This window comes from Bipolaris zeicola (genome assembly GCF_000523435.1).
Source record: "Bipolaris zeicola 26-R-13 unplaced genomic scaffold scaffold_29, whole genome shotgun sequence".
Taxonomy (NCBI): domain Eukaryota; kingdom Fungi; phylum Ascomycota; class Dothideomycetes; order Pleosporales; family Pleosporaceae; genus Bipolaris; species Bipolaris zeicola.
Genome location: NW_006912078.1, coordinates 1 through 27,359, shown reverse-complemented (window position 1 = coordinate 27,359; position 27,359 = coordinate 1). Strand labels below are relative to the sequence as shown.

Here is a 27,359-nt window from a genome sequence, read left to right as displayed (position 1 = left end):
AGGGCGGTGGCCCGAATAGGCGCCCGCAGAAGTGGAGCAAGCCACTGCCGGCCAGTCGTTTGCGAGTCTGCTGGCCGGGCTGGCGAGGGCTCGAAACAAGGCGCTAGAACAGCAGCGTCTGTCGGCGTGAGCTGTTTGGGGCTCGAGTGGCTGTCGTGACTTGTCGTTGCGGATGTTGTCGTTTGCTCCACGGCTTGCGCTCATGGGCGTGCGCACGGTGGGTGGCCGGGACGAGGGGCAGACCCCACGCCCTGTTGTTGGCGTTGGCGGCCAGCGCAGAATGATGAGCGTCTTGTCGAGCGCAAGGGAAACACAACCTCTGGGTGTCGGTCGGTGGCAGAGGAGGTGCTCGAAGCACGGCAGAGATGCGCGTCGCCGCCATTTTGTCCTGTCGCCGCATGGCAACCGCATCGAGGGCCTGGCTTGTGGCGCCGCTATGCCCTGTTTTCTGCGCTTTGCAGCACACAACACGTCATACCATCATCGCCCATGTCGAACCCTTCTGCTTCAACCCCCAGCATGTTCCTCGTGACCTGCTCCAACTGACACTCGGTGCACAGCTGATGCTCCGCCGATGCTCGAAATAGCCCCCGACATTATTCGAGAAGCAGGCGCCTGCGTTGCCCGAGTGAAGGCCGCAGATACACGACCATGGCTTCGCATCCACACACACTCCCTGTTCATGCGTGGCTGCGGCGTAGCGCTCTTGTGGGGAAGGTGCGGTCCCGTGTGCGGCCATCGATCGCTCTTGCCCAATCAACGTCTTGGCGACTACAGAGCCTCAAACATGGCGTTGCTCTGCTTCCAACCTCATCTCTCCTGTCTTGTATACGCTCTTGGCCAGCGCCATGTCTACCGTTGTGGAACAAATCTCGTTCGCTTTCTAGGATATATCTATCTGTCTCCATGGCTGATAGTTTCCTTCTCGCACTATTTACCAGAAAACAGTTCAACTTTGGTAGTTAGAACACCAGATGATGTTGTTTTCGTTGTCGGTGCACCTGCATCGAGTGCAAACGCCCATTAGTCGCGATAAGATTGCTGCACTCTGGAGTCACGGGCAATGATGCCTAGTCCTCTATCAAGCCGAACCCGAACTGTACTTTTCTTTCAGACAACTACCATCTACATGTCACACAGCTTTATTAACATGCAATACCTCTCAGAAGCATCTGGAAAATAAAAAAAATTGATTTAGCGGCTTCGTACGCTGAGGTGTCATAGGTCGTATATTGGTTACTGATGTTTTCTTACGTTAACAATCGAAACTACCATCTTAAGTCACATTCACCTCTTCTTCCATGCGATCAAAAAAAAACCTCTCCTGACTACATTAAAATTCACTAGTCTTGCAAAGTCCTCAGTGCCGCAACCGAATACTATCTCGATTCAACAATCCTGATGAATGAGACTTGGTATGTCCGGATGAGAAACTACGGGAGTCCTCTCAAAGAAAAAAGGGACCCAACGATAATAGGAAGTCACAAATTAAGCCCTAGTGTAGAACCCTGATACTAACCCGGCACTTGTGGAAATGAAGTCGTACTTGGCGTCACTCATACTATCCAACACCCGCTTTCTTCCTAGTATTCATGAAATTTACACAAGGTGCCATTGCGGCGCGTTTATGCATCACTGATATGTGCAGTGTGCTGCGCCGTAGACCCCTGATTTGTACCAAGTAGTCTAACCTGGCGATTTCGAGATGGAATGTGAAGTGTTAGTTACACCTGGGATGAGTACTATGACTTTCCAAAACATCGCGCACGCACCGTATGCTAGAGCAAAAAAAAAACCCCCCCCCCTCCTAAAAGTACATGTGTACATACTAACTCGCTAATTATTATGCACAAAAAAGGAAGACGAAAGAATATCAGTACATTCATTCACAAAGATCATTCATAATCTTCATCAAGCTCATTAAAAAGGGTATCATTAATTCCGAAATCATGACTATCAACATCCCCCCTCACGCTCACAGACTTACCTTCCCCCCATCCACACCTACGCTAAAAAAAAAGATCGAGATACAAAATTAATCATTATCGCAATTTCATATCCACCAATACTTTTTCTTTACATTCTTCCACTCGACAACTCACTCACATTGGCTGGGATCGCGGGTGATGGGCTAGGCGAATACTGCGGCACAGGACTAACCGGCGCGTTATCCGCGTAATATGAATGCGTCTGCTGGCCGGTAGCCAAGGGTGCGGGAATCTTGTCGGGAGAAGGCGCGCCATATCCGGCTTGCGACTGCTGCGCATATGCCGTTTGAGCATTGGGGTCGTAGAAGGGTTGAGCCGGGGCTTGTTGAGCGTTGGGGTCGTAGTGACCGTATGGCTGGGGAGGAGGTACTTGCTGCACCTGTGGTTGTGGAACGGGCTTTTGTTCGTGGTAGTATTGGACGCCTGCGGGAGGCTGTTGAGCGTTTTGTTGCATTGCGGGAGGAGGAGCGGGAGGGCCTTGTGCGGTTTGAGTGATGTTGTTGTCCGTCTTGTTCTTCTTCTTGCGTTTGAGGATGATCCAGACGGCGATGACTATGGCGGCTAGAACTGCGATACCGCCGACGACACCGCCGACTATGGGTCCTATTGGTGTTGAGTCTTTCTTTTTACCTTTATTCAAGCTTCCACCATCGTTGGTTTCGCCCAAGCCTGGCCCTGAGCTAGCAATGGATGTCACATCCGTTGCTATGTTGGTGGCTGATGTGAAGGTTATGGAGGGTATATTGTTGGAAGTAGTCCTGGCCGATATGCTTGTTGCTACTGCTGTCAATATCCTGTCAGCAATGCTATTTAACAATGTTGCCGAGAGGTTGACTTACCGGCTTCGGGCGTTGTCCTGTAGATGATGCCTCCAACACTCGTCTTGGCATCGCACCAGTAGTTCGTCAGTGGGTTTTTGTCGTTGATGTCCGTGGCCAATTCCCAGTAACTACACGTGCTAGATGCTCCTCCACTGCGCGACATGGATTAGCAACTGTGGGTAAAGACAAGACATGGTTCATGGGGTCAACATACCAAAAGATTGAGGAAGAAGGCATAATGACATAGTCACCTGAGCAGGAAAAGAACGTGCATGGTTTTGCTGGGTCACAGATCTGGAACAGGTTGCTGGATGTGGCAATTGCGTTGCCCTGTTCATTGGCTGTGATTGTGTCCCCTTTGGCAGGTCAGTAATAACCAGAGTAGACTGAGTATGCCGACTCACAGTACGTAGTGCCATCGTATTCTCGTGTAGAGATGTATCCAATGGTAGTGACGGCCCTCTTTAGCACTGGTGCTGGGGTAATTGCAGCCCGTGGTGCGCCCATGATAGCAGCAGCACCATCTTGCACCAGAAGGGCGAGTAGCAAGGGTCCGAGCATAACGGATGCCATTGGTATGGGTTGGAAGAACAGTAGCAGAAAGGGGGGGAAACCATGGGCTAAATGTAGGTTTCACTGAGCAAGGTACCTACATACGGCTTGGGCTACAAGCGATGCTAATTCCAGCACCGTCAGGCGGGCAGCGACGCAGAGACCCGCTGCGGCTTCCATGTCAGTACACATCTGGGACGAGCACAATGAAGGCTGTTCAGCTGGGGTAGCGTGCCAAGGAATTCGGCCTGCAGAGGGAGATGAGTCTTGCAGGAGCAAGATGGCCCTGCATTTCCCAATTTTCACAGCACTTGCGCTGTTGCACGTCTTCCATTTTCAATCTTGATGTTTCAGTCTCTGGCTCTCTCCATGTTGATGTCTGTATTTTTCTCGTTGACAGGCCAGCGATTGTACAGCGAACATGGTGCAGTGACGTTCAAGGGTAAGCGAGCTGAGCCAGCACAGCCAGGCGGTACCCGCCCGTGTCGTGTAGACAGCATTCTAATAGGCCACGGCACCAGCCGCTAGCCCTATTACTTCCCTTTAGAGTGACTGCCAGGCAACCCTCGGTCGCTACTCGGGATGTACATGCCTCACCGGTACGCCAACGGCTCGTTTGGGACGACACGGGTTGATCGACCCCTCATCATGGTATGATGTCCCAAGGAGCCTTGCGCCTAAGCCCCAGCTGTCAGATATTTAAAGTTAGTCAAGGTTGATTCTGTATGCACGGCGTAACGAGGGTTGTGGTTGTGCACGTGGGCATGTCGAAGCCTTTCATTACGCTGTCGTTATCTTTTCTGGACTAACTATCTCTTTTTCGCATAAACTTTACGCGATTTTAATGTCCATGCCCATCGTCACCGCCACCTTGCTCTTCCGGATCCAGCTTGATCAGGGTATCGATTCGCATAATAGCAACACACGCCTCCACTGCCGACTTCAACTGCTTGACTTTGCTCATGCTGGGTTCCAGCACACCAGCCTTGAGGGTGTCGTGTACCTTGCCGTTGGTAAGATCCAAACCGTAGTTCTTGTAGTTCTTGGACTTTGCAAGCTGCTTGGCATCTTGCGATGAGGGGTCAGCTGGGTTGACTGTACGTTGTGAAAGAGCATGTCGCGATCGTAGGTTAGCAACAAGCTCAGTGGCATCCTTGGCTGCGTTGATTGCCAGAGTCTTCGGGATGGCGAGTAGAGACTGTGCAAAGGCAGCTATCGCAAGCTGCTCACGAGAGCCCTGCATATATGATTAGCAATGGAATACTGTAAAAGAAGGTTGGAATTAACTTACCACTGACGTTGCCCACTCTTCCAGGTAGATGTGCAGCGCAGTCTCAACGGCGCCACCACCTGGGACAATACGTCCACTCTCCAGCGTGCGCTTGACGGCAGACAACGAGTCGTGTACTGATCGCTCCATCTCATCAAGGGCATAGTCATTTGCTCCTCGCAGGATGATGGATGCAGAGGAGAAAGCCTTGGTGCCCTTGACAAGGATACACTCGTCGTCTGAGATGCGCTCTTGTGATACCTCCTCTGCGTAACCCAAGTTGGCTGCCTCAAACTTCTCATCGCCGTTCAAGTCGGAGAGTGTGCTGACTAGGGTAGCTCCAGTGGCCTTTGCTATCCTTCGTAGATCTTCCTTCTTACACCTTCGCACCGCCATGGCGCCCTTTTCGACAAAGTGCTTTAGGCAGAGGTCATCGATTCCCTTTGTGGTCAAGATGACGTTGGCACCGGCCTTCAGGATCATTTCAATACGTTCAGTAACAATGCCAGCCTCGCGCTCGCGGATCTTCTCCAGCTGTTCCGGATCGTCAATGGTGATGTGTACGCCCAGCTTCATTCGCTCCTTCTGCAGGTTGATATCTAGACAGGCAATCTTGGCGTCGGTGATGCGTGTCTTCATAGCTTGCGAGGCGACTGTGCAGTTGAGGGCATAGCCTTTGACGAGTATCGACTGGGTAGCGCTTTGACCATGTGCCTTGAGGATGTTGACAGCCTTTACCGGGTATTTGACCTCGTTCTTGTTGTTTGTCATCTTGACAGCGGTCATGGCGTCTACGACCATGTTGGCGAAGAAGTCAGAGTCGGAGCCAATGATCTTGCTGGACATGGATGTCTTTGCAATGTTGACCAGCGAGTCCCGGCCCAGAGCATCAACCTTTGTGCTAATGTTCTCGTTCATATACTTGACAGCCTCCCTCAGAGCCAACCGGTAGCCTGTAATGATTGTGGTGGGGTGAATCTTGTTCTTCATGAGCTCGTTGGCTCTCCGCAGCAGCTCAGCTGCTATTATGACGACCGAAGTTGTGCCATCTCCAACCTCCTTGTCCTGCTGCTGTGCGAGGTCGACGAGGATTTTGCCTGCGGGGTGCTCGATATCGAGCAGACTGAGGATGGTGGCGCCGTCGTTGGTGACTGTGACATCGCCAATGTCGTCGACCATCATCTTGTCGAGACCCGAAGGCCCAAAGGACGACTTGACGACATTGGCAATGGCTGTTGTTGCAAGGACGTTCTGGTCGCGAATGTCCTGGCCGCTGATTTTCTGGCCTCCAAGGACTGTTTTGCCAGTTAGTCCATGTTCCTGTTCTCCGCTACTAGAGCTGGCCAAGCTTACACAGAGTGCCCCCGCTGCGTGACTGCTCGAAGATTCCTGCCATGTCGTCGTATTCCAAGCTGTGTCGCTGTGTTGTTTGCTGCCTCTACGCGGTCCAGAAAATCTCCAGCACGCCCGCCGCCCGCGTCGGCGAATTGTAGCTCCGCCGCTGTGCCAGTCGCGCTAAAGTGGACCCTTGCGCCGATGACTCGGCCCCTCCACACATTGGACGCTGCCCTCACACGAGCCTGCGCCCAAGACCGCCCTTTTCACCTGCTCAAGCTCCTTGACTGTAGCTGTGACGCATCTCCCTTCTGACACGTCTAAATCACCTATAAAATATCCTCTTTGTCCCTCAATTGCATGTAAGCATTCTCAAGTCGCGTCAGATACCCCGCCCTGCCCCGCCAACATCCCCTATAACACTTCCTACACTTGCCAAATACGGGCTACCTGAGCAACCACCACTATACACCCTTTTCCTGGAAGCTTGAATCTATTGCAGAGATTGCTACTGCGTTATCTGTACCTTTGATTGTGCTAACATTCGCCGCCTACAACAGACCCAGTATGGCTGAAGCTACGGCAGCCGACGGTCAGATGAAAGATCTTTCCATTTCTGAAACCAAGAAGAGCAAGAAGGACGGCAACCCCCAAAAAGCTGCTAAGAAGCCTCAGCAACAAAAGAAGAAGGTTCGCTCCCCCGATTGGAGCTGTGCTTGGAGTTTTCGCCATGTTGACACTGCAACAGATTGAGGGATCAGCGCTCATCGGTATCGATGTCGCAAAAGAGGTTGACCTTGGAGAATGGTACCAGCAGGTCATTACCAAGGGTCAGATGATCTCATACTACGATGTTGCCGGATGCTACATTCTCGAACCCTCCTCGTATGCCATCTGGGAGAACATCAAGTCCTGGTTCGACGCGCAGATCAAGACTCTCAAAGTCAGGAACGCCTACTTCCCAATCTTCATCAGCGCAGACAACTTGGAGAGAGAGAAGGAGCATGTTGAGGGTTTTGCTGCCGAAGTTGCCTGGGTCACAAAAGGTGGCAAGTCTGACCTTGAGAAGCCTGTCGCTGTGCGCCCTACCTCCGAGACCGCCATGTACCCTTACTTCGCTCGCAAGATCCAGTCCCATCGCGATCTGCCCCTAAAGCTTAACCAATGGAACAACGTCGTTCGGTGGGAGTTCAAGCGTATGTCCTTGGAAATACTGTCATTGATTTTCTATCTAATATCCCTCTAGACCCTATGCCCTTCATCCGATCACGCGAGTTCCTCTGGCAGGAAGGTCACACTGCGCATCTTACAAAAGAAGAGGCTGGCGCAGAGGTTCTGCAAATCTTGGACTGGTACTCCGACGTCTACCAAAACTTGCTCGCCGTTCCTGTTGTCAAGGGTACTAAGACCGTCAACGAGAAGTTTCCTGGAGCCGACTATACCACAACTATCGAGGGTTTCATTCCTGCAACAGGCCGTGGTATCCAGGCTGCAACCTCCCATTGCCTAGGACAGCATTTCTCAAAGATGTTCAACATTACAGTCGAGGATCCTCATGCCAAGGAGTCTGGCAAGTCAGAGCACGTCCACGTCTGGCAAAACTCATGGGGTCTGACTACCCGATCAATCGGTGTCATGATTCTGACTCACGGTGACAACCGGGGTTTGGTCATCCCTCCCCGGGTGGCTGAAATCCAGGTTGTCGTCATTCCTGTCGGTGTTACAGCCAAGTATGTTTTATCCGCGCGTCCTTAGAAACATGTAACTAACGTTAGCAGGATGTCCGCCGAAGACAAAGAGAGCCTTTACAGCAAGGTCAAGAAGATCTCAGATGACTTGAAAGACGCAGGCGTTCGTGTTGAGACCGACTACCGTGAAGGCTACTCCCCTGGCTGGAAGTTCAACGACTGGGAGCTCAAGGGTATCCCTCTGCGAATTGAGTTCGGCCCCAAGGATGCTGAGAAGGGCGTTGTCACCACCTCGCGCCGCGACATTGACGACAAGGATGCTGCACGTGGTACCATTAACGTCGATGACCTTACACAAGAAGTCCCCAAGCTTCTCGAGCAGATCCAAAACGATATGTTCGAAAAGGCTGACAAGACCTTCCGCAGCCACCGCGTACAGCTCACCAACTGGGACGACTTCGTTCCCACTCTTAATGCCAAGAATGTTGTTCTCGTTCCTCACTGTGAGGGTGACAAGTGCGAGGACGAGGTCAAGGCCAAGAGTGCCAGGACGGCGTTGGGTGATGGTGTCGCTGAGGACAAGCAAGCTCCTGCCATGGGCGCAAAGAGTTTGTGCATTCCTTTCGACCAGCCCGAGGGTATTGAGCCTGGCAAGACCAAGTGCATCAACCCCACCTGCACGACTCCAGCCAAGCAGTGGATCTTGTTCGGACGAAGCTACTAGTGAAGCGATGTTAGTTCGAGTGTTTGTGGCGTCCTTTTCTGTTTATTTGAGCATTTGGTGGCATGGAGTTTGATGGCACGGTGTTTACGTCATGGGGAAGGGGGTTGTCGTTGCACTAGCCATTTTCAAGTTTACAATGTTCGATATGATCGTAGGCATGATTGTCAAATGTCTATGTCTTGGTCTAAAACTTTTCCTTGTGTAGGTGTGCTTTCTGGAACTCAGTGAACGGAAATTTAGCAGCTTGTCATCATGTCGTGTCATGTGTTACGAATTTCTCCAGGTTTTCCCCTGCACCATTCACAAAATCATTTGTGCTACATTCGTGTCACGATTGACGAGTGTGCATACTTTTTTCTTGTACGAACCTAGTACTTTGTCACAGCATCAAAAATGGGAGTCAATGTCGTAAATCAGACATCCTCACAAGACCACGCATGAAGAGAAAACAAGATATTGGTGTAATCTCCCCAAGCACTGAGTGACATGCCGATCTCATTCTTCTAATATCTACCATAAGTCATGTGTAGTCATCATACAGCGTGAAGTCGTATCGAACCCTCTCTACCACCACTACATCCATACGGGCAACATCTAGCTCGTATCCATCTCATCACCACCCTTCTTCTTCTCCTTCTCCACCGTCTTCTTCACACCATCCAAAAACGCCTTGACCGCATCTCCGCCACCTAGTGGCATAGCGCCACCCCTCATGTAACCCCCGTTCTCAACATCAACTTTCAGGGCTTGACTAACCGTCGGCAACGCACCCGTCTTGAGCGCTTCAGTCAGACTACCCAGCGCAGCCCTTAATTGTGGCGCGCGCAGAATCCTGGTGAGAACGTCGATTTTCTCCTCGCGGCTCAGCGTCTGGATAGCCATTTGGGCGGTCTCAGAGTTTGGATCGATTTGTTCGACGTCTTCGACTTCGGCTTCGAGGAGGAATGGCGTGGTGGGGAGTTGGGCGCAGAGAGCGTCGATGATGTCATCTGATGCGTTTTGAACGGTGGGGACGGTGTGCGAGGGCCAGAGAAGATCGAGGAGCGTGGTGAAGGGTGCGCCGGAACCTTGTTGGCGCGAGCTGCTGCCGCCGCCCATGTTGCTGCCTTTGAGCGAGTCCATGAAGTTGGAGACAATTGCTGAGACATCGCCTGACGCGGCTCTGTCGAAATATTAGCTCAGTGTCTGAGAATACTAAGATTCAGTAGAGAAAAGAGAGCGGGCGCCGTGGCGTAGCTGGTGAAAGACGTAGCATGATGCTTATTTTTCTATTGTTGTACATGAGCAGCCAGTGCCAATATCCCATGTTCTTGGTTGGGCTTATGCTTCTTCCCAAACGCCGTATCGTGACAGAATGTCCTTTCGAGTTTTTTTTCTTACATTGGGACTCTGGCATAGTCTTCCATAGTAGTTTCGGTTGCTTTCAGTGATTCCACTACGCCACGACGCCGCATATAATTACAAGTAGACGGAACCTACGCTCTGCCGCCGTCAGCACCTCCTTCACGGGACTCTTCACCCTCCTCTCGGATATCTCCACCGGTAGCATCCGCTCCAGCGCCTCCGGTGCTACCGTGGCGGTTTCGGCTAGATGAATGGTCTACGTCTTCCATCGTCTCGTCTTCGTCGTTGCCGCCGTGTGGGTCGGAGAGACCGGCAAGTTCAGCCTGCACATCGATTTCCTCGCCTGTCAGTAGCAGGTCAACGATTTGACCAATCTTTTGATCACGCTCGCTGAACCATGCGGCACCACGTGGGTGTTCCGACTTGGATTGTAACCAGAAGAGGTAGCGCTGTGAACTGGACGAGAACTTGAGAACGTAGATGCGGCCATCGGTAGGTGATCTGAGATTGTCCGAGTCCTCTGCTGACTCTTTGCCAGTGTATGGGAGGAAGGAGCCGTCGCTGGGGATCATGATGAGGTCAAGCTCGGACTGGTCAAGGGGCCTGTCGCGGGGTCGCCAACAAAAGTGCACGAATTCTGGCATCGTCAGTCTGATGCATGGGGTGAGGTAGCTGCGCACAAACCATCTTCTCCCTGGTAAAGGTAGACGTAACCAGGTGTCGGGATTGGCTTGACCGTCTGCTGGTTGCCATCTCGGCGCTGAATGTGCGATTAGTACAGGTAATGTGATTGAAATAACTTCATCCAGCTTACCGTGAGCTCGCACTGGCCGGCCTTGAAGGTGATCAGTGGCTGAATGGACATGTTTGGGGTGGTGTTTGTGATGCTGGGGACAATGATGTTCGAGCTTCCCAGGCCACTTCGGTGGAGCTGGCGGCGACGCGGCGGGAAGCTCCGAGCGCCCCGGAACAATGCTCGGCCCGGTCACGCGTATCGATTGGACAGCTTGGCACACACTGGAGGATTTCACGAAATTCCGACCATCGCCATCACCACCGACCAGCACTAACGACCACAGCGAAACGAAATGGCGGCCACACAAGAGGACACGAAGCCCACCACCAAGAAGTTCTCCAAGGGGGAGAGGTCGATACCGCACCACAGCCAGAAGGCCAGCAAGTACTACCCTGCTGAGGACGTTGCCGTCCCCAAGAAGGTACGTTCGCGATAGAACCGGGAGCGTCAAGGCAAAGCGGAGAATTGCAAAGAGACGGGAAACGAATCAATGTGCCTGCGTGCAGCGGGTGCGCCATTATGGAACTTGGGAGAATAGAGCATCTTCTGGAGCTCCGCTAACTGCGACCAAAGGCCCGCAAGACTGTCCGCCCTGCAAAGGTTCGCCAGTCTCTCCAGCCCGGTACCGTCGTCATCCTCCTTGCTGGTCGCTTCCGCGGCAAGCGCGTCGTTGTCCTCAAGCACCTTGCCCAGGGTGTTCTCCTTGTTACCGGTCCCTTCAAAGTTAACGGTGTTCCCCTCCGCCGAGTAAACGCCCGTTATGTCATCGCTACCTCCACCAAGGTCGACCTTGCAGGCGTAGACGAGAAGGTTATCGAGAAGGCCAGCCAAGACGGCTACTTCACCAAGGACAAGGCCCCCCACAAGCCTGGCGAGGACGCTTTCTTCAAGCAGGGCGAGAAGCCCGAGGTGCGTAACTACAATGAGCGCTCTAATGCGACGATACTAACAATCGCAACAGAAGAAGGAGACCTCCAAGGACCGTGTCGAGGACCAGAAGGCCATCGACAAGGCCCTCCTGGCCACCATCAAGAAGGAAGCCCACCTCGCGGACTACCTCGGTGCCAGCTTCAGCCTCCGCAGCTCAGACAGGCCTCACGCGATGGTCTTCTAAGCGACGGATAACGATCGGGCATTCGGCGTTCAGTGCATGGGATGAAAGATGACTTCGGCATACTGCAGCCGTACTAGCGAGGATCAAGAACCGCAGCGGCATGGCAGCCAATTTTTTTCATGGAGGATACCGCCAAGGCATTTACCATAAGACTTTATAACGAGCAAGCGAATCTGAGACGGTCCAGAAGTGAACATTTGGTCTCTGCTTGCGTGATGTCATAGTTGGGCGTTCAATTGGCGCGGTACATACAGGGCGGTAATCGAGTACTGATGCATGGAATAGAGTTACAGACACATTGACATTGTTCGACCGATGACTGCGCCGGCTGCTACAAGAGCTCCATCCGATTATGACGTAAAGGTATCAGAAACGACTACAACCGACCTGAACCCATGCCCCAAGGACCAATCGCGCCAATTTCAATGCCTCTTTTCGTGTTCCACCTTGTGTTGATGTGCAACTTACTTTCTTCCTTTACCTTTTTTGGATCTTCCAAGTCTCCCCGCAAGTCCGTTTGCTGCATTCCCTGCTTCGTCCATAGCCTTTCCTGCCTTGGCTTCCACATTGTGCTTTTCCATTTCTGCCTTGAGGTCCTCCATGACATCCTTACCCAAGGTCGTTCCATGACACCAGTCTAACACACCCAGGCATCCGTAGTTTCCTTCCCCCTCACTCATCATATGCGCATCAGCACGACGTGCCATGCCCCTCAACATGATGGTTGATGGTAAGACATTATAGCCAGAGTACACAAATGTTTCTTCGAGACTGAAGAGTCCAACCATGATGAGGTAGGTCAAGATGTGCATTCGCAATGTGATTGCGGGAAGGTACAGAGGAAGAAAACGGTGCAAAAGATGGCAGATGGGATGGTCGTAATTTGCCACAAAAGAGTAAGGAATGCGGATACTGTGATGCCAGTTTTGGTGGAGTGTTGACAGGGCCCCGCCAGTGAGTGAATGCAGGAGGTGAGTGTGGATGTAGTATTGGAGGATCTGATTTGACTATTAGTATAAGTTGACTTGCAGAAAACGGAAAAGCCAACTCACGTTTCGCGACACAAAGGCAATGCTGCCGTGCTTTAGCATGGTCCAAGGATTCGGCAAGTGATTGAGTCCCCATCTGCTGCCCTTGATGCGCAGTAGGCTCCTCATTTGGAACACATCAGTCACAAGAAACTCAATCCCCGCTTGCAGCGCAACCGTAAGCAGTACATTGACACAACTCCAAGCCACTACCCTTCTTGCTGCTCTCGCACCACCTCTTTGGTTACTTGGGATTCCCCATTTTCCCTGGCTCTTGAATTCGACCGCAAGACTAGGCACGCCAATGTCGAAGATAAGAAAGATAAGGCTGGGTATGATGTACAGTGATAGTCGCAGGACGAAGGGAGCAACGAGTTCCAATTGCAGAGGCGAATAAGATGCAGCGATTGTTGTCCATGCGACAGAAAGGAATATGAGGTTTAAGCCCGTAGACCACGAGCTGAACATGGGTATGGCGAGGAAGGAGCCTAGGGGGAGGGCGATGGGCGCGATGATGGAAGATAGGAACGCGCCCATCTTGAAAAGCGGAGTACAATAAATGTTTTTGACGATAACAATTTTTCTCTCGAAAGGATATGGTTGCAATAATGTACTTTTTCGTTAGTTTGCAGGGTGGAGAATGCGCAATTAGGATATGATGTTTTGCCCAATTTGCATGTGTGAGGCGATGACGTAGTGGGGGCTGGTAAGACTTGGTTCTTGACACGCGGGTTGATGTGTTGGTGGGACAAGCGAGCGCGTATCTACGTAAGAATTTCGTGACGTCTCGAGGCACCCTACTCTATTCTGTGTCTAGGAATTCGCTATGGATATTTACAATTTAATTGCTATCACGATGATAGCGATCCACACAGTACTCAACATAAGGTTCCTGAGCCCTTTGTACGTTTCCTTCCAGTTGACATCATCATCACGAAGCTCTACGTGATCACCAACACCAAGCTCTACATGATCATCAACACCAAGTTCTGTGTGAGGCGCAGTCCTCAGCGCTGTCTTGTTTTTTTCTTCGTCGCTTACGCTTTTTTCGATACGGGCAACCATTTCTTGTACATCAACTTGATGCTATGTTCTTGTGTTAGCGACGGCTTGCTAATTATCGAGCACGTTGGAATGTAATTATACCCTGGTTGGAATTCGGCTTGCTATTATATGTCAGTATGAGCGGATTGTGCAGAACATAAGTCTCACCTGTAACAATGACTTCTATCTTGTTTGTTACCATCCTGAAGTTTGTATGAAGTTGTCGTTCCCCAATGTGTGCGCTAGGGCTTCGAGTTCGTTGTGAATGTTGCAGGAACAGAGTATGAGATGAATTGATAGATAACGAGTTTTCTTATGGCTTTAGCAGTAGCGGAGCAGTGTGCTTAGATGTTGGTTTGAGTAAATGGCCAACCTTTTGATTATAATTATTGCAAAGTGCCATTGTAGAAGATGTCGTGATCCAGTGTAAGTTTGCTACTTGTGATGTCTCTCCGTATCTGGAGAATTTACCCAACGTAAGGAGCGTAGATGAGCTTCGGTTAGAGGTATGGTCTTGCAGGTTTACCACCAAAATACACCTCCCCTGTGTACATCTCTTGGCAATATAAAAGAAAACTATCGACAGATGAAACTAGACAGACCTTTTGTAAAGCTAAGTTCGTCACAAGGACAGGGCGCAACGCAGACGCCACAGTTGAGATAAAGACAGAAGCATATACGGACATGGGAAGGAGATGTCGCAACCTGAAGCTCACCTGAATGTACAGATTGTTTCTAAGAAAACACAATCCGTTCATGACACGGTACGGTATACTGATTGAGACCACGGCATTCAGACCTTACTTTGACCAAAGTGCTCTTTCCAGAAAGAAAGAAAAAAAGCTCACACTTCTGTCTTGGATACGATTCATGCTAGCACTTCAACTACCTCGCGCATGTCCGTGTAGATTCAGAGGCTTTTTGCATGGGTTTCTTGGCCACCACCGCTGTGAAAAGTCGAGAGCATGGTTAGCATATGACCCTGTATTCGTCTGAATATCAATTCTATCAATACCGATTCTATTCCGAGCGTTCAAAAGAGATATTACAGTATCGCAGTGAAAAACCCGAGAATCGCGCGAGCGCAACGTAAAGGCGATAAGACAAAAAACAACAACAGGAACTGTCTTTAGCTAGGGTACCTTAGTTCATGCATTGTCTCTGGTAAACGGGAAGGTTGCTCATTCTGCGAACCGAGCTTAAAGACGGTCTGTGGCGTTGTTTGCTTAACAAGACGCACTTTGTACTCCACGAGCGAAATCGGCGTGGGTCTCCCCCCACCTCCCCCTTCAATCGGCAACCCCATACGCCCTTTAAGTGACATGCACCGTTGACAAGTACTACATGTCGGGAGATGATTCACCATACTAGACTCCATTCGTATACCAGTCACCTCAATTCCCTCATACAAGAAATTCCGCTGAATAATAAGACAATCGTATCGTGACGTGACGTGATAGCTGCAGGGAGCGGGGGAGTGTGGGGGGCGGGGCAATAGCAGCCGTGTATGTATTTATCCCCCCCAAGCGTTTATCCCTCCAAGACAAAAATACCAAGCCTCCAGAACCTTCATCAATTCCTGAGTTCCGATTTTATGATCTTTGCGCTGCAAGCTGTGCGCCCTGCCCAATTACTTTTCAGACAGACATCTCCAGCGACGAGACTCGCAGCTATCAGTGCACACGTGAGCCCGAGGATAACCGGATTCAGAACTATGGCGTCCATACCGAAGACGATGAAGGCGGTGTATATTGAGAAGACGGGTGGGACGGATGTGTTGCAATATAGCGATGTGCCGGTTCCTGAGCCCAAGGAGGGAGAGGTACTCGTTAAGAATGAGTTCATTGGTATCAACTACATCGATACGTGAGTTTATCATGGTATCTCCGCAAGATTGCCGCTCATATCGTATTCAGATACTTCCGCTCAGGAGTCTACAAACCCACCCACTTCCCTTACATCCTGGGTCGCGAAGGCGCAGGAACTATTGCTGCAACCGGCTCCAATACACCCGCCGACCTCAAAGTGGGTGCACGAGTAGCCTACATGGGTCAATCGGCCTATGCGGAATACGTTGCTGCGCCAGCGAAGACGACGGTTCCTTTGCCAGACTCTGTTCCTACTAAGACAGCTGCTGCTTCCTTGCTCCAAGCGCTAACCGCTGTAACTCTTATCCGTGAAGCGTACGCTGTGCAAAAGGGCGACTGGATCCTTGTCACAGCTGCGGCCGGTGGTGTCGGACTGTGGTTGTGTCAGCTACTGAAGGCGATTGGCGCAAGAGTCATTGCGACAGCTAGTACGGAGGAGAAGAGAAATCTCGCAAAGGAAAATGGTGCTGAGGTGTTGCTTGAGTACTATGAGGAAGACAGAGACATTTTCGTGAAGAAGGTCCTGGAAATTACGGGAGGGGAGGGTGTACATGCCGTCTTTGACTCAGTTGGCAAGGCTACTTTCGACAGCTCGCTTGCTGTGGTGAGGAGGAAGGGTACTATGTGTTCATTTGGTAACGCATCTGGCCCTGTGGACAATTTTGCTCTTAGGTGAATTTGCTCTTTTCGTCCTTTTTGTGGAAATAGTGACTGACGCAACTGTTAGTCGTCTTGCAGCAAAGAACATCAAGCTCGTCCGACCCACGCTCTTCAACTACCTCGCTACGCGCGAGGAAGTTCTAGAAGCATCGAATGAGCTGTGGAAGTTTATTGAGAAGGACGGGCTGAAGGTCAAGATTCACGATGTTTATCCTTTGAAGGATATTGTAAGGGCGACTCAGGATATTGAGGGCCGGAAGACTACTGGAAAGTTGGTTCTGACGCCGTAGGTTCATGGACAGTGAAAACGAAAATGTGAAATCATGAATTTATTAGGGGCGGCCGAGATAGTTGGGTACTCAGAGCACTTCGAATACCAATCTCCCGTACAAAGTCAACCCCTCATTCGACTATAAGGAACCCTGATACCAATCATAATGCCTTGGAAACCTCTCACTCCTTGCAGATTCCATCCATATCACCCAAGTATCTTTCCCTCTAGCCAGCCTTGTTCAAGCGCACACGTCATCGGCCGGAAGCAAGTTATTATACTCTTCCGACTTGACATCCGCTGCTTCAGTGATGGCTCCGGTGGGCTCTTCAACGCTGAAGAACGCATCGCTATCCTCGTACTCTTCCTTGACAGCCGCTTTCTTGGTCATGTTGCGCTTGCCACGCTTTGGCTTGACATCTGACTCTTCATCTTCATCGTCAAGGACAGCGGTAGTCTTGAGAACTGAGCGCTTGCGCTTCGCGTTGGGTGATGTCTTGACATTCTCAGAAGCACCAGGTTCGTCCTTGGTAACGGGCTTGCAGGCAGCCTTGGTCTTAGCAGGAGAGGCCTTAACGGGAGAACTAGGTACAGCGTCGCCCCTCTCGAACGCCAGTTTCATACGAGAGTAGCGCTTGGATGCTGCACCAGTCGTAGTGTTGCAGGCTGTGGCGATGACTTCCCAGTTGATAGGCTATCCTGCTGTTAGTGGTGTACTCTTCCTGACGTTTTTGAGGTGATGTGTAGCATAACTTACGTTCGTGCGGGTGCTGTGCTTAATGCAGAGCCAGAGGAAGGGATACGAAGAGCTGCTAGACGTTTGCTGTCTCTCCACGGCTGACTTGAGGCGGGACCAGCGCTTCATTACTGCGCCCTTATTCAGATCAAGGGCAGCACTGACGGCTTCCCAGTCGATCTGTTGCAAGTTAGCGACGTTGTTTATGCCTGAATTGCGACTATTTATAGATGGCTTCTCACTTCTGCAGAGGAAATGGTAAGACTTACAGTCGGGGGGCCATTGTGGGTCAAGACCTGATACAGATAGGTGATGTTCTCGCTATCCGAAGGCATTTTGAGTCTTGTTGGCTTGTTTGGTAGATGTTTGGTGATAAGGTGCGCAGCTTACTGTATTAAAGTTGAGAGTAGAGTCTTCGAGCAAGTGAGGTGAGCGACAAGGGAAGTCTCACAGTCGTCCTTATATCCCTAGTGAAGGCAGACTCCCACAGCTTAGTAACCACACGTGACATGCAGTTACGATTAGCGCGGTATTTGGCAGGCTTTCAAGGATTTTCTAGAAGGTGACGTCGAATAAAGTTGAGGTGAAAGTGAAGGTTAGTGAAGACAGAGGCGTTTGTGACCAGCGGCAGACTGTCAGTAGGCTGCCATTGCGACACGACTAGACCAGAACTCAAAGACTACGTCTTGAGAGATTTTTATAAATAGAATGTATTAGAGGGCTAGATATATAAGAAAACAGACCATGTTGTTCGATGGTATGTTCCTTTTAGCTATCGCAACAACAGTGTCTCGTCTATCGCATGTAGCGTAAAATTATCACACCAGCACGACATGATATCTTAACTTTCCATATGATCGGTGTAGCATATCCTCATCCCTCTTAATCCAATTTGTAGACTTCGCGCTTTCGCCTTAACCTCGATACTGACCGAAACGTTGATTAATGACTTGAGCCTCACTATAGTATAGCAGTTCGTTCATGCGTGTGTGTGCGTTTAACTATAAGAAAGTTTGGCTCAGACACTCCTACTACCCGCAATTCAGTACTCATCGTTGACAAGAGAAGACGTGGTACAGGTAGCTATGCATTGTTTGTGCTCAAGTTCAACCGGGCCCTCTTTTGTCGCATCTTACCTTGGAAATGATCACAACCGCATCAAGGCCGATTTCACAAAATGCGATACATTTCATATGTCCCATTACGCTATTTACATGATTCCCAACACATCTACGACACACCCAGCCCCACTAGCGCCTTCGCATCCTCCCCCTCCTCCTCCCCAATCCCTCTCCCCACCAACTCCGTAAAATCCAACCCAACGTCCCTCAGCATCTCCGCATGTTCATGCGCCAACCTCAGACACACATTCCACACGTTCCCGCCCTCCTCCACACTGCTCAGCTGCCGCTTGAGCAGTACGTTGAACTGGTCAATATGTTCTTTGGCCCATTTCACGCAGGCAGACATGAGTTGCTGGGGGAAACAGCGCTGGAACATGTCGACTGTGTTTTTGATGATGGTGAAGTAGATATATGAGATTTGGAAGATGTAGTCTGGTAGATTGCCTTCGAAGACGCATTGACTGTGAAGAAGCATTAGCCAACAGATTATAAAAGGAGAGAGAAAAGAGGGAGAAAACGAACCGTGAGCGAGTCTTAATGAGGTTACCGCGAGCCTCGAGATAATCTTCGCGCGCTCTGTCTTCGAAACCTAGTTGGACAACCCAGCTGACGTGCTGCCGTACAGATGAGAACCAGTTGTTGTGCTCTACCATGTGTTTGACCAGCACATTTGCCAATTTAGCAGCTCGCTCGTTGACCTTGTATGTTACAATGGCTTTTGCCATTTCGTTGCCACGAATATTCTTCGCAAGTGACTTAAGTCGATCGACTTTTACCACTGCTTCCTCGAAATGCTGCAGCGCAATCTCAATGTCCAAGTCATCCAATTGGCTTTCCACCCAACGAACATTTCGCTTCTGGCCATCTACGTCTATAAATGTGTTGGCTTGCTCGTTGTTGATACCATCAGAAAGATTATCAAGAAGCTCTGTCCTGTTCATGAGTGCAGGGTCACGAGAGAGCAGGTGGCTGTACGAGTCCTGGGTCCGGTCCTTTTCTTGCACATCGGCTTCTTGACTCTTACGCAAGTCATCCTTAGTTTTGCGGAAGGTTGCAACGAAAGCGGACTTGTCACCACTGTCTTCTTTCTTGGTATCATAGGTAAATGATTCCGCGCCCGCACGGATAATGATGCGCTCTTCTGGTGTCCTTGTGACATGGGTGTCTAGTAATGGAAAACATCGCTGCGCAGTAAATTCCATGTTTGTTCGATTGCCCTCACGCTGCCCGGGGATATCGTTGCGGGCCTTCTTTTCTGTCGCAATCAGAAGGTGATCGTTCAGGAGGAGCAACCTGACTCGTCGTCTTGCTTTCAAAGTTGCAGAGTCTAGTTCGAACCATTTCCCTGACTTCCACACTATGTATCGTCCGGGTATGGGAGGTAGGTACTTCTGCGAGCCTTCGACATCCCTGTACAACTGTTGCAATTGGCCTGCTCGCAGCTGGTTAAGATCGCCAATCGAACTTCTATTAGCTCTCCTGTTGCTTGCAGCATCGTTGTTTGCGCCAGTGGCCGATGCTGTCTGCTCAAGTGTGGTAGTCAAGTCGGACATCAACTGGCGCAGTGTTCGCATTTCGCCCTTGAGCTTCTCCGCCTCTTTACTGATCTTGATAAACTGTGTGCGGTTCTGGTATACGTTGTGCTGGAGATCAAGGGAAGTGCGGTGCTTGGTCTTGCGTAGTTCGTCTTGGTAGCGGTTGATGTCGGCTTCGGAAGCATCTGCGAGGATAGTGGATACATCTGAATGCAGTCAATACTTTATTGTACATATTCCCTTAATATGTGCGCCTCACATTGCTCTACTTTCAAGTTGGGGTCTCTGAGTGCGCGGGGGTCGACCTGCAACGCCCGCCCATTGGACCCATTGGGCGCATTCGACATGCCTTGCTGCCTGGGCTCTCTCGTCTGGCTCGGCTCCCTTTCCTGCCGGTACTGCATAGGCATCTGAGGCATAGGCGCTCTGTCCCTGAAGTCGGGAGGGTTCGTCGTGACCTTTTGCGAGTACCTCCTCTTGACCAAAGCAGCCGTCTTATCAGGCCGCTGTGGGTTTGCTTGCGGAGGCGGAGGCGGAGCATCTTGTCTCGTCCTAGATCTGCTGGATTCATTCGAAGGGCGTCCTGAGCCTGGCAGTGAAGATGGAGCGACGGCCACGGGCATAGGCGCGCTAATCTGACGCGGCGCGCTGATGACGGGCGGGGCCTTTTTGCTCTTGTCCCCCCGCTTCTTGCGAAGGGAGATGCCCTTTTGCTTTTCCGACATGCTGCCTTTGGGGGGGATGGTGGCAGCAGTGGCAGCAGCAGTAGTAGTAGTAGTAGTCGAGGTATTAGTCGAGGTGGTCGTGACAGGTAAGCGCAAGTGCATCATGCATGCCGTGCATGGGGCCGCGGCGAGCGTGTGAGCTCGGACCCTCCACCATGTCGGATCGTGCCTTCCCTGAACTTGGAGAAAAAGTTGAACACCACACACTCACGCACCACCGCCATCCCTCCTCCATTTCCAAGGTGTACCGCCGAGCCTTCTCCGCCACCAAGCGCTCTTCAATCCCACGCATTCGGCCGCCATCATGTCCAACTCGTCGTTAAAACCTTCCACCATTGCGGCTATTAGCGCCGGCACCATCATCACAGGCCTCCTCGCATATGCCGCCTACTTCGACTACAAGCGACGAAACGACCCCAATTTCCGCAAGCAGCTCAAGAAGGAGTCGAAGCGGACAGAGCGCCAGGCCAAGGAGGAGGCCGAAGCACAGGGCGCCGAGCAGAAGAAGGCCATCCGGGAGGCGGTCGAGCGCGCAAACGATGAGGGCTTCCCCAAGGACCCTGAGGAGGTCGAGGCATACTTTATGCAAGAGGTTGCCCAGGGAGAGGGAATGGTGCAAAAGGGTATGCAGTCATTGTGGTCACGGTCGTGGTCTTGGCGGGGTGTGGTGCTAATTGTATGGCAGGTGCGGATAACGTGGAGGCTGCGCTGTGCTTCTACCGCGCATTGAAGGTCTACCCCAACCCCAGGGAACTGATCAACATTTACGACAAGACTGTCCCCAAGGTACATTCCTTTTCGCCACCTTGTGCGCTCCGATTTTTGCTAACACTACACAGCCGGTTCTAGACATCCTAGCCGAGATGATCGCCGTGGACACTTCAATCCCGGTCGGCGGCAGCAAGACACCGTCTGAGGCGGGCTCAGCAGGCGATCTCGAGTAAAACGTCGCTTTCGACACTAGTACTTTGATCAAAATTCAGCAAGCTTTCACGGAACCCCTCTCCATCTGATCACGACCCCATGTAATATTCCTGTATATGTAATGGCGCCATGTGGTCCATCTCACGGTTGGCGTTCCGGTTCAGCACGATGCACCTGGATGGCACAATTGGTTGGCATGGGCGGGCTTCGAGTGCTTATACATAATCCCACAGCGCCGGGCGTCGCTCCATTGACGTCATGCCATGGCACGCACGGATACGCCCTGGTATATTACAGAATACACGTTTCCGACGTTAAAGATGCATGTAGCCCGTGTCCAAACGCCTTGCTGATAATGACTTGCGCAGACTCGCAAGAGACCCCCAGATATAATGAGAACAAGACAAAAAAAGAGAATGCTGTGAACGAATGAACCAAGGTCGATTGGTGAATGGGTCGTGACATTTCTAACATGAGCATGAGTTTTCCTGTGCGGGCTGGCTGGGGTTGATGTTCACATCGATCACTGCCAAGCGGATTAGCATGGCACTTGTTCACGTGCCGACTTTGCAACATACTCTGACTCTGCCCTTGTTGGCCCTCGCCCTCCATGCCCGGTAACGCCTGCGCAATTCTCTTGAACAATGCCTTGACATTGTGCCCGACCTTTGCGCTAGTCTCGATAAACATCAGGTTGTTCTTCTTGGCCTCCTCCTCGCCCTGGGCTGTGGTGACCTCGCGCTTGTCGTTCAAATCCGTCTTGTTTCCTACAAGCACAATGATAACATCGTTGCCTCGCTCACCTCGCACATCGTCTACCCACTTCCTTGTGTTCTCAAACGTCTTCTTGTTTGTGATGTCGTACACAACTACGGCTACGCTAGAGTCGCGGATGTACGAGGGAATCAGCGAGCGGAATCGTTCTTGGCCAGCAGTGTCCCACAGCTGTAGGCGGACTGTTCGATCTTCAAGGTACATGGTCTGGGGGCTCCAGTCAGGAATTTTCTAGAGAGCACGCTTTGGTGTCATGGGGGTGGGAAGCGCACCTTGCTCAGAAAGTCGATGCCAATGGTCGCTTGGTAGGTATTGTCAAACGAGTCGTACATGAACCGGGTAATCAAAGATGTCTTGCCGACTAGGCATTTGGTCAGCATACATGGGCGGATGTTTGTGCGAGAATGAAGCATGCATACCACTCTGTTCACCCAAGAACACAAGCCTACAGGCAATCAGTATACAGGGTCCATGTGCGTTGCGGAGGACACCTCACTTGAACTTCTTCAGCGGATTCGAATACCCCGCTTGCGCCATGACGAAGGATATGGGAGAGAGGCCAGAGAAGAAGACAAAAGCGAAGGACTAGGCGTGTACACAGCAATCAGGGCTCCGAGTTCTGTATCTTGGCGAAGTGCGGTGTCCGGAAAGGAGTGCTGGTCCAACTGGAGGCCTCGCACCCTGTACTCTGGCCAACACCGACTACCGAGAGGCGCAGGGGTGCCGGGTGGGTCTTGCCAGGATGTCCGTGCGTGCGTTGGTCGGAATTTTGGCTCGAACTTTTTGCGACAACCAACAACCCCACGACTTGCCCGCAAAACTACGCGAAAGACGCAATGGCAGACTCAGGAGCCGCACCGGCGCAGCACAAGCAGCCTAGTCGCAAGGGAAAGAAGGCTTGGCGCAAAAATGTCGATGTCACGCAAATCCAGTCTGGCCTTGAAGAAGTACGAGAGCAGATAATCCAAGGGTATGTCTCGCGCTGGCCACAGGCGTTGCATTATATTAACAAACGGCAGTGGTGTCATTGCGGAAAAGCCTGCCGATGAACTCTTCGCAGTCGATACCCTTGGATCTGCCGAGATCAAAAAGTCTATCGCAAAGCGTCATAAGCCTCTCAAGGTTGATGAGATCCTCGCCCAACGCTCTGCCGTTCCCGCCGTCTCGACCAGGAAGCGTCTCTCGGACATTGCCGACGATGGCAAGAGAAAGAAGGCCAAGGTTTCAAGTAAGGAATACGACAGATTAAGAGCCATTGCCTATGGCGGCGAACAGGTCAAGAAAGATGTAGTGCAAACTAGTGACGCTGTGTATGACCCATGGGCGGTACAAGAAGTCAAGGAAGATCCCAGATTTGAATACCTGGAAAAGAAGAAGCCAAAAGTCGAGCCGAAAACGCTCAAGCACGCACCTATCTCCCAAGCAAAGACCGGCAAGCCCATCCCAGCAGTCCGTAAACCGACTGGCGGAAAGTCATACAACCCTCTACTGGAAGACTGGCAGAATGAGCTCATGCGCGAGTCTGACAAGGTTGTCGAGGCCGAGAAGAAGCGCCTAGAAGAGGCTCGTGAGGAGGCTGAGCGTATGGAACGGGCGGCCGCTGAGACGGAATCAGACTCTGGCGAAGAGAGCGTTTGGGAAAGCGAGTGGGAAGGCTTCAGTGACAATGAGAACAAGGAGGTAAAGAAGAAGAGGCCAGAGAGGAAAACCATATCCCAGAGGAACAAGATCAAGAAGAGGAAAGAGGCCGAAAGGAAGGCCAAGCACGAGGCCAAGATGAAGGCAAAAGAACAGCAACTTCAAGAGGTCAAGAGGCTAGCGAAGAGTGTTGAAGAAAAGGAGAAGGCAAGAGCTGCTGTACGCCAGGCTCTTGAGAAGCAGAACGCTGAGGCAGTAGAAGATGATGGCGAGGAAATTGAGCTTAGGAAAAAGCAATTTGGCAAGGCTCCGTAAGATTTTCTCCTCACTTTCACACCGCGCTGTTTGCTAACTTTACTCAGATTGCCAGAAGCTCCACTCGAAGTTGTGCTTCCAGACGAGTTGAGAGATTCGCTACGTCTTCTCAAGCCAGAGGGAAATCTTCTCAAGGACCGTTTTAGGACAATGCTGCTGCAGGGCAAAGTCGAAGCCAGAAGACAAATCCCGTATGCAAAGCAGAAGAAGTATACGGTGTCCGAGAAGTGGAGCTACAAGGACTGGCAATTGCCAAAATAGACGCACTTTCGCAGATCAAAAGGGACCGGCGTTCCTCCAGACTTTTGAATATGATTATTACCTTCTTTTTCCGCCATATCTAATCTGATCTGCATTATACCATTTGGATGTTTGTTTCTATGTCGTTCGAATGGCAACCCTAGACAGTGGCATTCTGAAATGTATTCGTAGAGGCTCGAAAGTCTCAATGTTTAGTGGTACAATCAAGTCCTGGTGGTACCACACACACTTATCGGGGCTCTTCCCCGACTATAAGGGCGAAGAAAATGTTATAATTACTATTGACACATACTCAAATATACACGGCATTCCCGTTGGTAACAAGATAAATCAGGCAAGAGATGATGGAAAGCATCAAACATTTTCTAAAATACAATCTGAGAAGCTATTCTTGGAGTTTCTGGCATTGAATCTATAGGGGGACTGTCAGAGGACAATGCTGAATGGGATTTCATAACTTTACGCGTAATGAAATGTGCGACGCGAATGTCGATCAGGGAAGTGACCCTGAATTGTGGGGTAACCGCACGGGCCCCGCAGCGTCATCGCTAGAACACAAGGACAAGGATTGCGGTCATTTCGATTACACTTTTGGCATCTACAAATCCGTACGATAGTAAGATTTCGGAACTGTCGGCTTATGCAAGCCACGTTCCCTATTCAATGCGATCCTTTCTTTGGCCTTTGCACCCCTCTTCCTACCACAAACAAAGCCAACCATGTCCTCCTCTTCGTCCCGTCAGCGACCTAAACAACCATCTCCAAGCACTAGTGACAGTTCGCCCCAGGCTACGCCCTCGACTCGGTCTTCAAAATCCTCCGATAGCCCATCTGTGATGCGTGAGCCAAACTCGTTCGAACTACAAACAATCTCCCCACACCAGGAGCCCGTGTCGAAAGAAGAGCTGGAAGGTGAAGAAGACGACGGTCTGCTACCTAGTGGGCGTCGCCCCTCGATCGATTCAGTTCAAAGTTATGAACTCTATACCCCAGACGAGGACCGTACAGTCCTGAATAAGCTAGATCGGAGGCTAGTTGTGTTCATGGCCTTCCTCTACATGTTGGCGTTCTTGGATCGGTCGAGTGAGTAGATCCTAGACCCAGAAAGATTCAGCGGCTATCTCCATAGCAGGTGCGCGTATGATGGGAATTGGTCAAACCGCGTTCATGCTGACGAAGAATGCCAGACATTGGTAATGCACGTATAGCTGGCCTTCCAGAAGACTTGAAGCTCAGCCCTGCTCAATATGAGTGGCTTCTATGGGCCTTTTATATCACCTACATTATCTTCGAATGGATGATATTAATGTCCGTACAATTCATCCCAAAACTGATGTGTCGCTAAACGTGAATAGGTATCGCGTTGTACCGCCACACATCTACATCTCCTTGTGTGTCCTGTCTTGGGGCATCATAGCATCGCTCCAAGCAGTTACGAATTCGTTCGGTTTCCTCTTTATACTGCGAGCTCTGCTTGGTCTCAGTGAAGCTGCCTTCGCTCCGGGCATACCATTCTACCTGTCTTTCTTTTACCGCAGACGTGAGCTCGCCTTTCGGACCGGACTCGTCGTCAGTGCAAGCCCCCTCTCGGCATCATTTGCTGGCGCTTTAGCCTATGGCATCACCAAGATCGGAGAGCATACCCGGCTAAATCCATGGCGATTGTTATTCTTGGTGGAGGGATTTCCGTCTGTCCTGGTTGCTGTCTGGGCCTGGGATGTCATCCCAGACGGGCCGGGTTTTGTAAAGTGGCTCAGTCCAAGGCAGCGTGAGGTTGCAGTAATGAGACTGAGATCAGAAAAGGAGAAAGAAGACCAAGACAAGGATGATGAAAAGTACCAAGGCCGAGGAAAAAGAGGAGGTCTCGATTTCCGCGAGGTGCTTCAGACTCTGAAAGACCCAAAGGCCTACCTGACAGCGTTTATGTTCTTCTCTTGCAATGTTGCATTTGCTTCAATGCCGGTTTTCTTACCCACAGTCATAAAAGACATGGGCTGGGAGTCGATTACCGCGCAAGGTTTGACGGCACCCCCGTATCTATTCGCCTTTGTAACTGTGCTCATCACCGCACACTACTCGGATCGTCTGCAGTCACGCTCAACCTTTATCATGTTACACTCCTTGCTCGCCACGGCCGGATATGCTACTATTGCGATATCTGGTTATCTTGAGTCTGACAACACCACAGTTCGCTATATCGCCCTATTCCCTGCCGCCGCAGGCTTCTTCAGTGCGATCACATGTATCGTAACGTGGACGGTCAACAACCAGGAAAGTGACAGCAAAAAGGGTGCCGGAATGACCCTTTTGAATCTCATTGGACAAATCGGGCCGTTGGTTGGTACAAGCATTTTCCCTGACCAAGATGGCCCGTACTATGTCAAAGGCATGAGTATATGTGCTGCATTCATGCTGCTAGTTGGAATTCTCGCTGCGGTGCTAAGATGGGTCCTGATCAAAGAGAATAGAAAGTTGAAGGACAGCGGTCATGCAGAATACGCGGGTGTGCCATTCGAGGAGGGTGGAAGTATGGCGCGAAAGAGGAACAAGTTCCATTTTATGCTGTAGATAGGTATGTATAATAGAGTTTAATCTATTCTAAACATATCTACTAGCCCTGCTGTGACAAGATCCAGATAAGGCATGAGGTACTATATTGGCGTGCTGATACAGTACTAACTCAAAAGTCTGTTCGCACTAGCGTCTGGGCGCACCAACACTACTTTTTTGCCCAATTTCAACACCGTGCAACTCCACCAAATCATATTTAATTTTTAAATTAAGATAAAAGAATTGCTGCTGCGATTGCTAATATTTTGTCTGG

General features: G+C 50.9%; 13 protein-coding genes across 13 annotated transcripts; 6 read left to right on the top strand and 7 right to left on the bottom strand.

Moving 5' to 3' along the window:
- Window positions 1–2,076: 2,076 nt before the first annotated feature.
- COCCADRAFT_89041 (uncharacterized protein) lies at window positions 2,077–3,382 on the bottom strand (the record flags this gene model as incomplete). The annotated part of the gene is made up of 4 exons (XM_007711446.1): window positions 2,077–2,771; window positions 2,828–2,961; window positions 3,024–3,165; window positions 3,214–3,382. 4 exons carry the CDS (start codon window positions 3,380–3,382, stop codon window positions 2,077–2,079), a joined length of 1,140 nt encoding a protein of 379 aa, XP_007709636.1.
- An 820-nt stretch (window positions 3,383–4,202) lies between these two features.
- On the bottom strand, window positions 4,203–6,027 carry COCCADRAFT_89243 (uncharacterized protein; the record flags this gene model as incomplete). The annotated part of the gene is made up of 3 exons (XM_007711445.1): window positions 4,203–4,598; window positions 4,653–5,926; window positions 5,985–6,027. 3 exons carry the CDS (start codon window positions 6,025–6,027, stop codon window positions 4,203–4,205), a joined length of 1,713 nt encoding a protein of 570 aa, XP_007709635.1.
- A 506-nt stretch (window positions 6,028–6,533) lies between these two features.
- Window positions 6,534–8,378, top strand: COCCADRAFT_34472 (uncharacterized protein; the record flags this gene model as incomplete). Its single annotated transcript, XM_007711423.1, has 4 exons — window positions 6,534–6,656; window positions 6,715–7,162; window positions 7,213–7,696; window positions 7,745–8,378. The coding sequence occupies 4 exons, from the start codon at window positions 6,534–6,536 to the stop codon at window positions 8,376–8,378; spliced, it is 1,689 nt and encodes a 562-aa protein (XP_007709613.1).
- A 594-nt stretch (window positions 8,379–8,972) lies between these two features.
- On the bottom strand, window positions 8,973–10,587 carry COCCADRAFT_34470 (uncharacterized protein; the record flags this gene model as incomplete). The annotated part of the gene is made up of 4 exons (XM_007711422.1): window positions 8,973–9,540; window positions 9,858–10,359; window positions 10,407–10,482; window positions 10,537–10,587. The coding sequence occupies 4 exons, from the start codon at window positions 10,585–10,587 to the stop codon at window positions 8,973–8,975; spliced, it is 1,197 nt and encodes a 398-aa protein (XP_007709612.1).
- A 223-nt stretch (window positions 10,588–10,810) lies between these two features.
- Window positions 10,811–11,632, top strand: COCCADRAFT_89048 (uncharacterized protein; the record flags this gene model as incomplete). The annotated part of the gene is made up of 3 exons (XM_007711444.1): window positions 10,811–10,939; window positions 11,092–11,427; window positions 11,480–11,632. 3 exons carry the CDS (start codon window positions 10,811–10,813, stop codon window positions 11,630–11,632), a joined length of 618 nt encoding a protein of 205 aa, XP_007709634.1.
- A 464-nt stretch (window positions 11,633–12,096) lies between these two features.
- On the bottom strand, window positions 12,097–13,197 carry COCCADRAFT_89233 (uncharacterized protein; the record flags this gene model as incomplete). The annotated part of the gene is made up of 2 exons (XM_007711443.1): window positions 12,097–12,630; window positions 12,685–13,197. 2 exons carry the CDS (start codon window positions 13,195–13,197, stop codon window positions 12,097–12,099), a joined length of 1,047 nt encoding a protein of 348 aa, XP_007709633.1.
- A 2,221-nt stretch (window positions 13,198–15,418) lies between these two features.
- COCCADRAFT_2772 (uncharacterized protein) lies at window positions 15,419–16,522 on the top strand (the record flags this gene model as incomplete). Its single annotated transcript, XM_007711394.1, has 3 exons — window positions 15,419–15,570; window positions 15,621–16,244; window positions 16,300–16,522. 3 exons carry the CDS (start codon window positions 15,419–15,421, stop codon window positions 16,520–16,522), a joined length of 999 nt encoding a protein of 332 aa, XP_007709584.1.
- A 222-nt stretch (window positions 16,523–16,744) lies between these two features.
- On the bottom strand, window positions 16,745–17,574 carry COCCADRAFT_89181 (uncharacterized protein; the record flags this gene model as incomplete). Its single annotated transcript, XM_007711442.1, has 3 exons — window positions 16,745–17,197; window positions 17,261–17,419; window positions 17,509–17,574. The coding sequence occupies 3 exons, from the start codon at window positions 17,572–17,574 to the stop codon at window positions 16,745–16,747; spliced, it is 678 nt and encodes a 225-aa protein (XP_007709632.1).
- Window positions 17,575–18,469: 895 nt separating this feature from the next.
- COCCADRAFT_34465 (uncharacterized protein) lies at window positions 18,470–20,623 on the bottom strand (the record flags this gene model as incomplete). Its single annotated transcript, XM_007711421.1, has 3 exons — window positions 18,470–18,824; window positions 18,886–20,104; window positions 20,158–20,623. 3 exons carry the CDS (start codon window positions 20,621–20,623, stop codon window positions 18,470–18,472), a joined length of 2,040 nt encoding a protein of 679 aa, XP_007709611.1.
- Window positions 20,624–20,927: 304 nt separating this feature from the next.
- Window positions 20,928–21,567, top strand: COCCADRAFT_34464 (uncharacterized protein; the record flags this gene model as incomplete). The annotated part of the gene is made up of 3 exons (XM_007711420.1): window positions 20,928–21,246; window positions 21,309–21,409; window positions 21,463–21,567. The coding sequence occupies 3 exons, from the start codon at window positions 20,928–20,930 to the stop codon at window positions 21,565–21,567; spliced, it is 525 nt and encodes a 174-aa protein (XP_007709610.1).
- A 447-nt stretch (window positions 21,568–22,014) lies between these two features.
- On the bottom strand, window positions 22,015–22,858 carry COCCADRAFT_89206 (uncharacterized protein; the record flags this gene model as incomplete). Its single annotated transcript, XM_007711441.1, has 5 exons — window positions 22,015–22,073; window positions 22,126–22,528; window positions 22,594–22,682; window positions 22,741–22,766; window positions 22,818–22,858. 5 exons carry the CDS (start codon window positions 22,856–22,858, stop codon window positions 22,015–22,017), a joined length of 618 nt encoding a protein of 205 aa, XP_007709631.1.
- Window positions 22,859–23,157: 299 nt separating this feature from the next.
- COCCADRAFT_89250 (uncharacterized protein) lies at window positions 23,158–24,535 on the top strand (the record flags this gene model as incomplete). The annotated part of the gene is made up of 3 exons (XM_007711440.1): window positions 23,158–23,291; window positions 23,341–24,270; window positions 24,322–24,535. The coding sequence occupies 3 exons, from the start codon at window positions 23,158–23,160 to the stop codon at window positions 24,533–24,535; spliced, it is 1,278 nt and encodes a 425-aa protein (XP_007709630.1).
- Window positions 24,536–25,008: 473 nt separating this feature from the next.
- On the top strand, window positions 25,009–27,103 carry COCCADRAFT_24046 (uncharacterized protein; the record flags this gene model as incomplete). Its single annotated transcript, XM_007711407.1, has 4 exons — window positions 25,009–25,151; window positions 25,302–25,618; window positions 25,723–25,843; window positions 25,891–27,103. 4 exons carry the CDS (start codon window positions 25,009–25,011, stop codon window positions 27,101–27,103), a joined length of 1,794 nt encoding a protein of 597 aa, XP_007709597.1.
- Window positions 27,104–27,359: the final 256 nt, after the last annotated feature.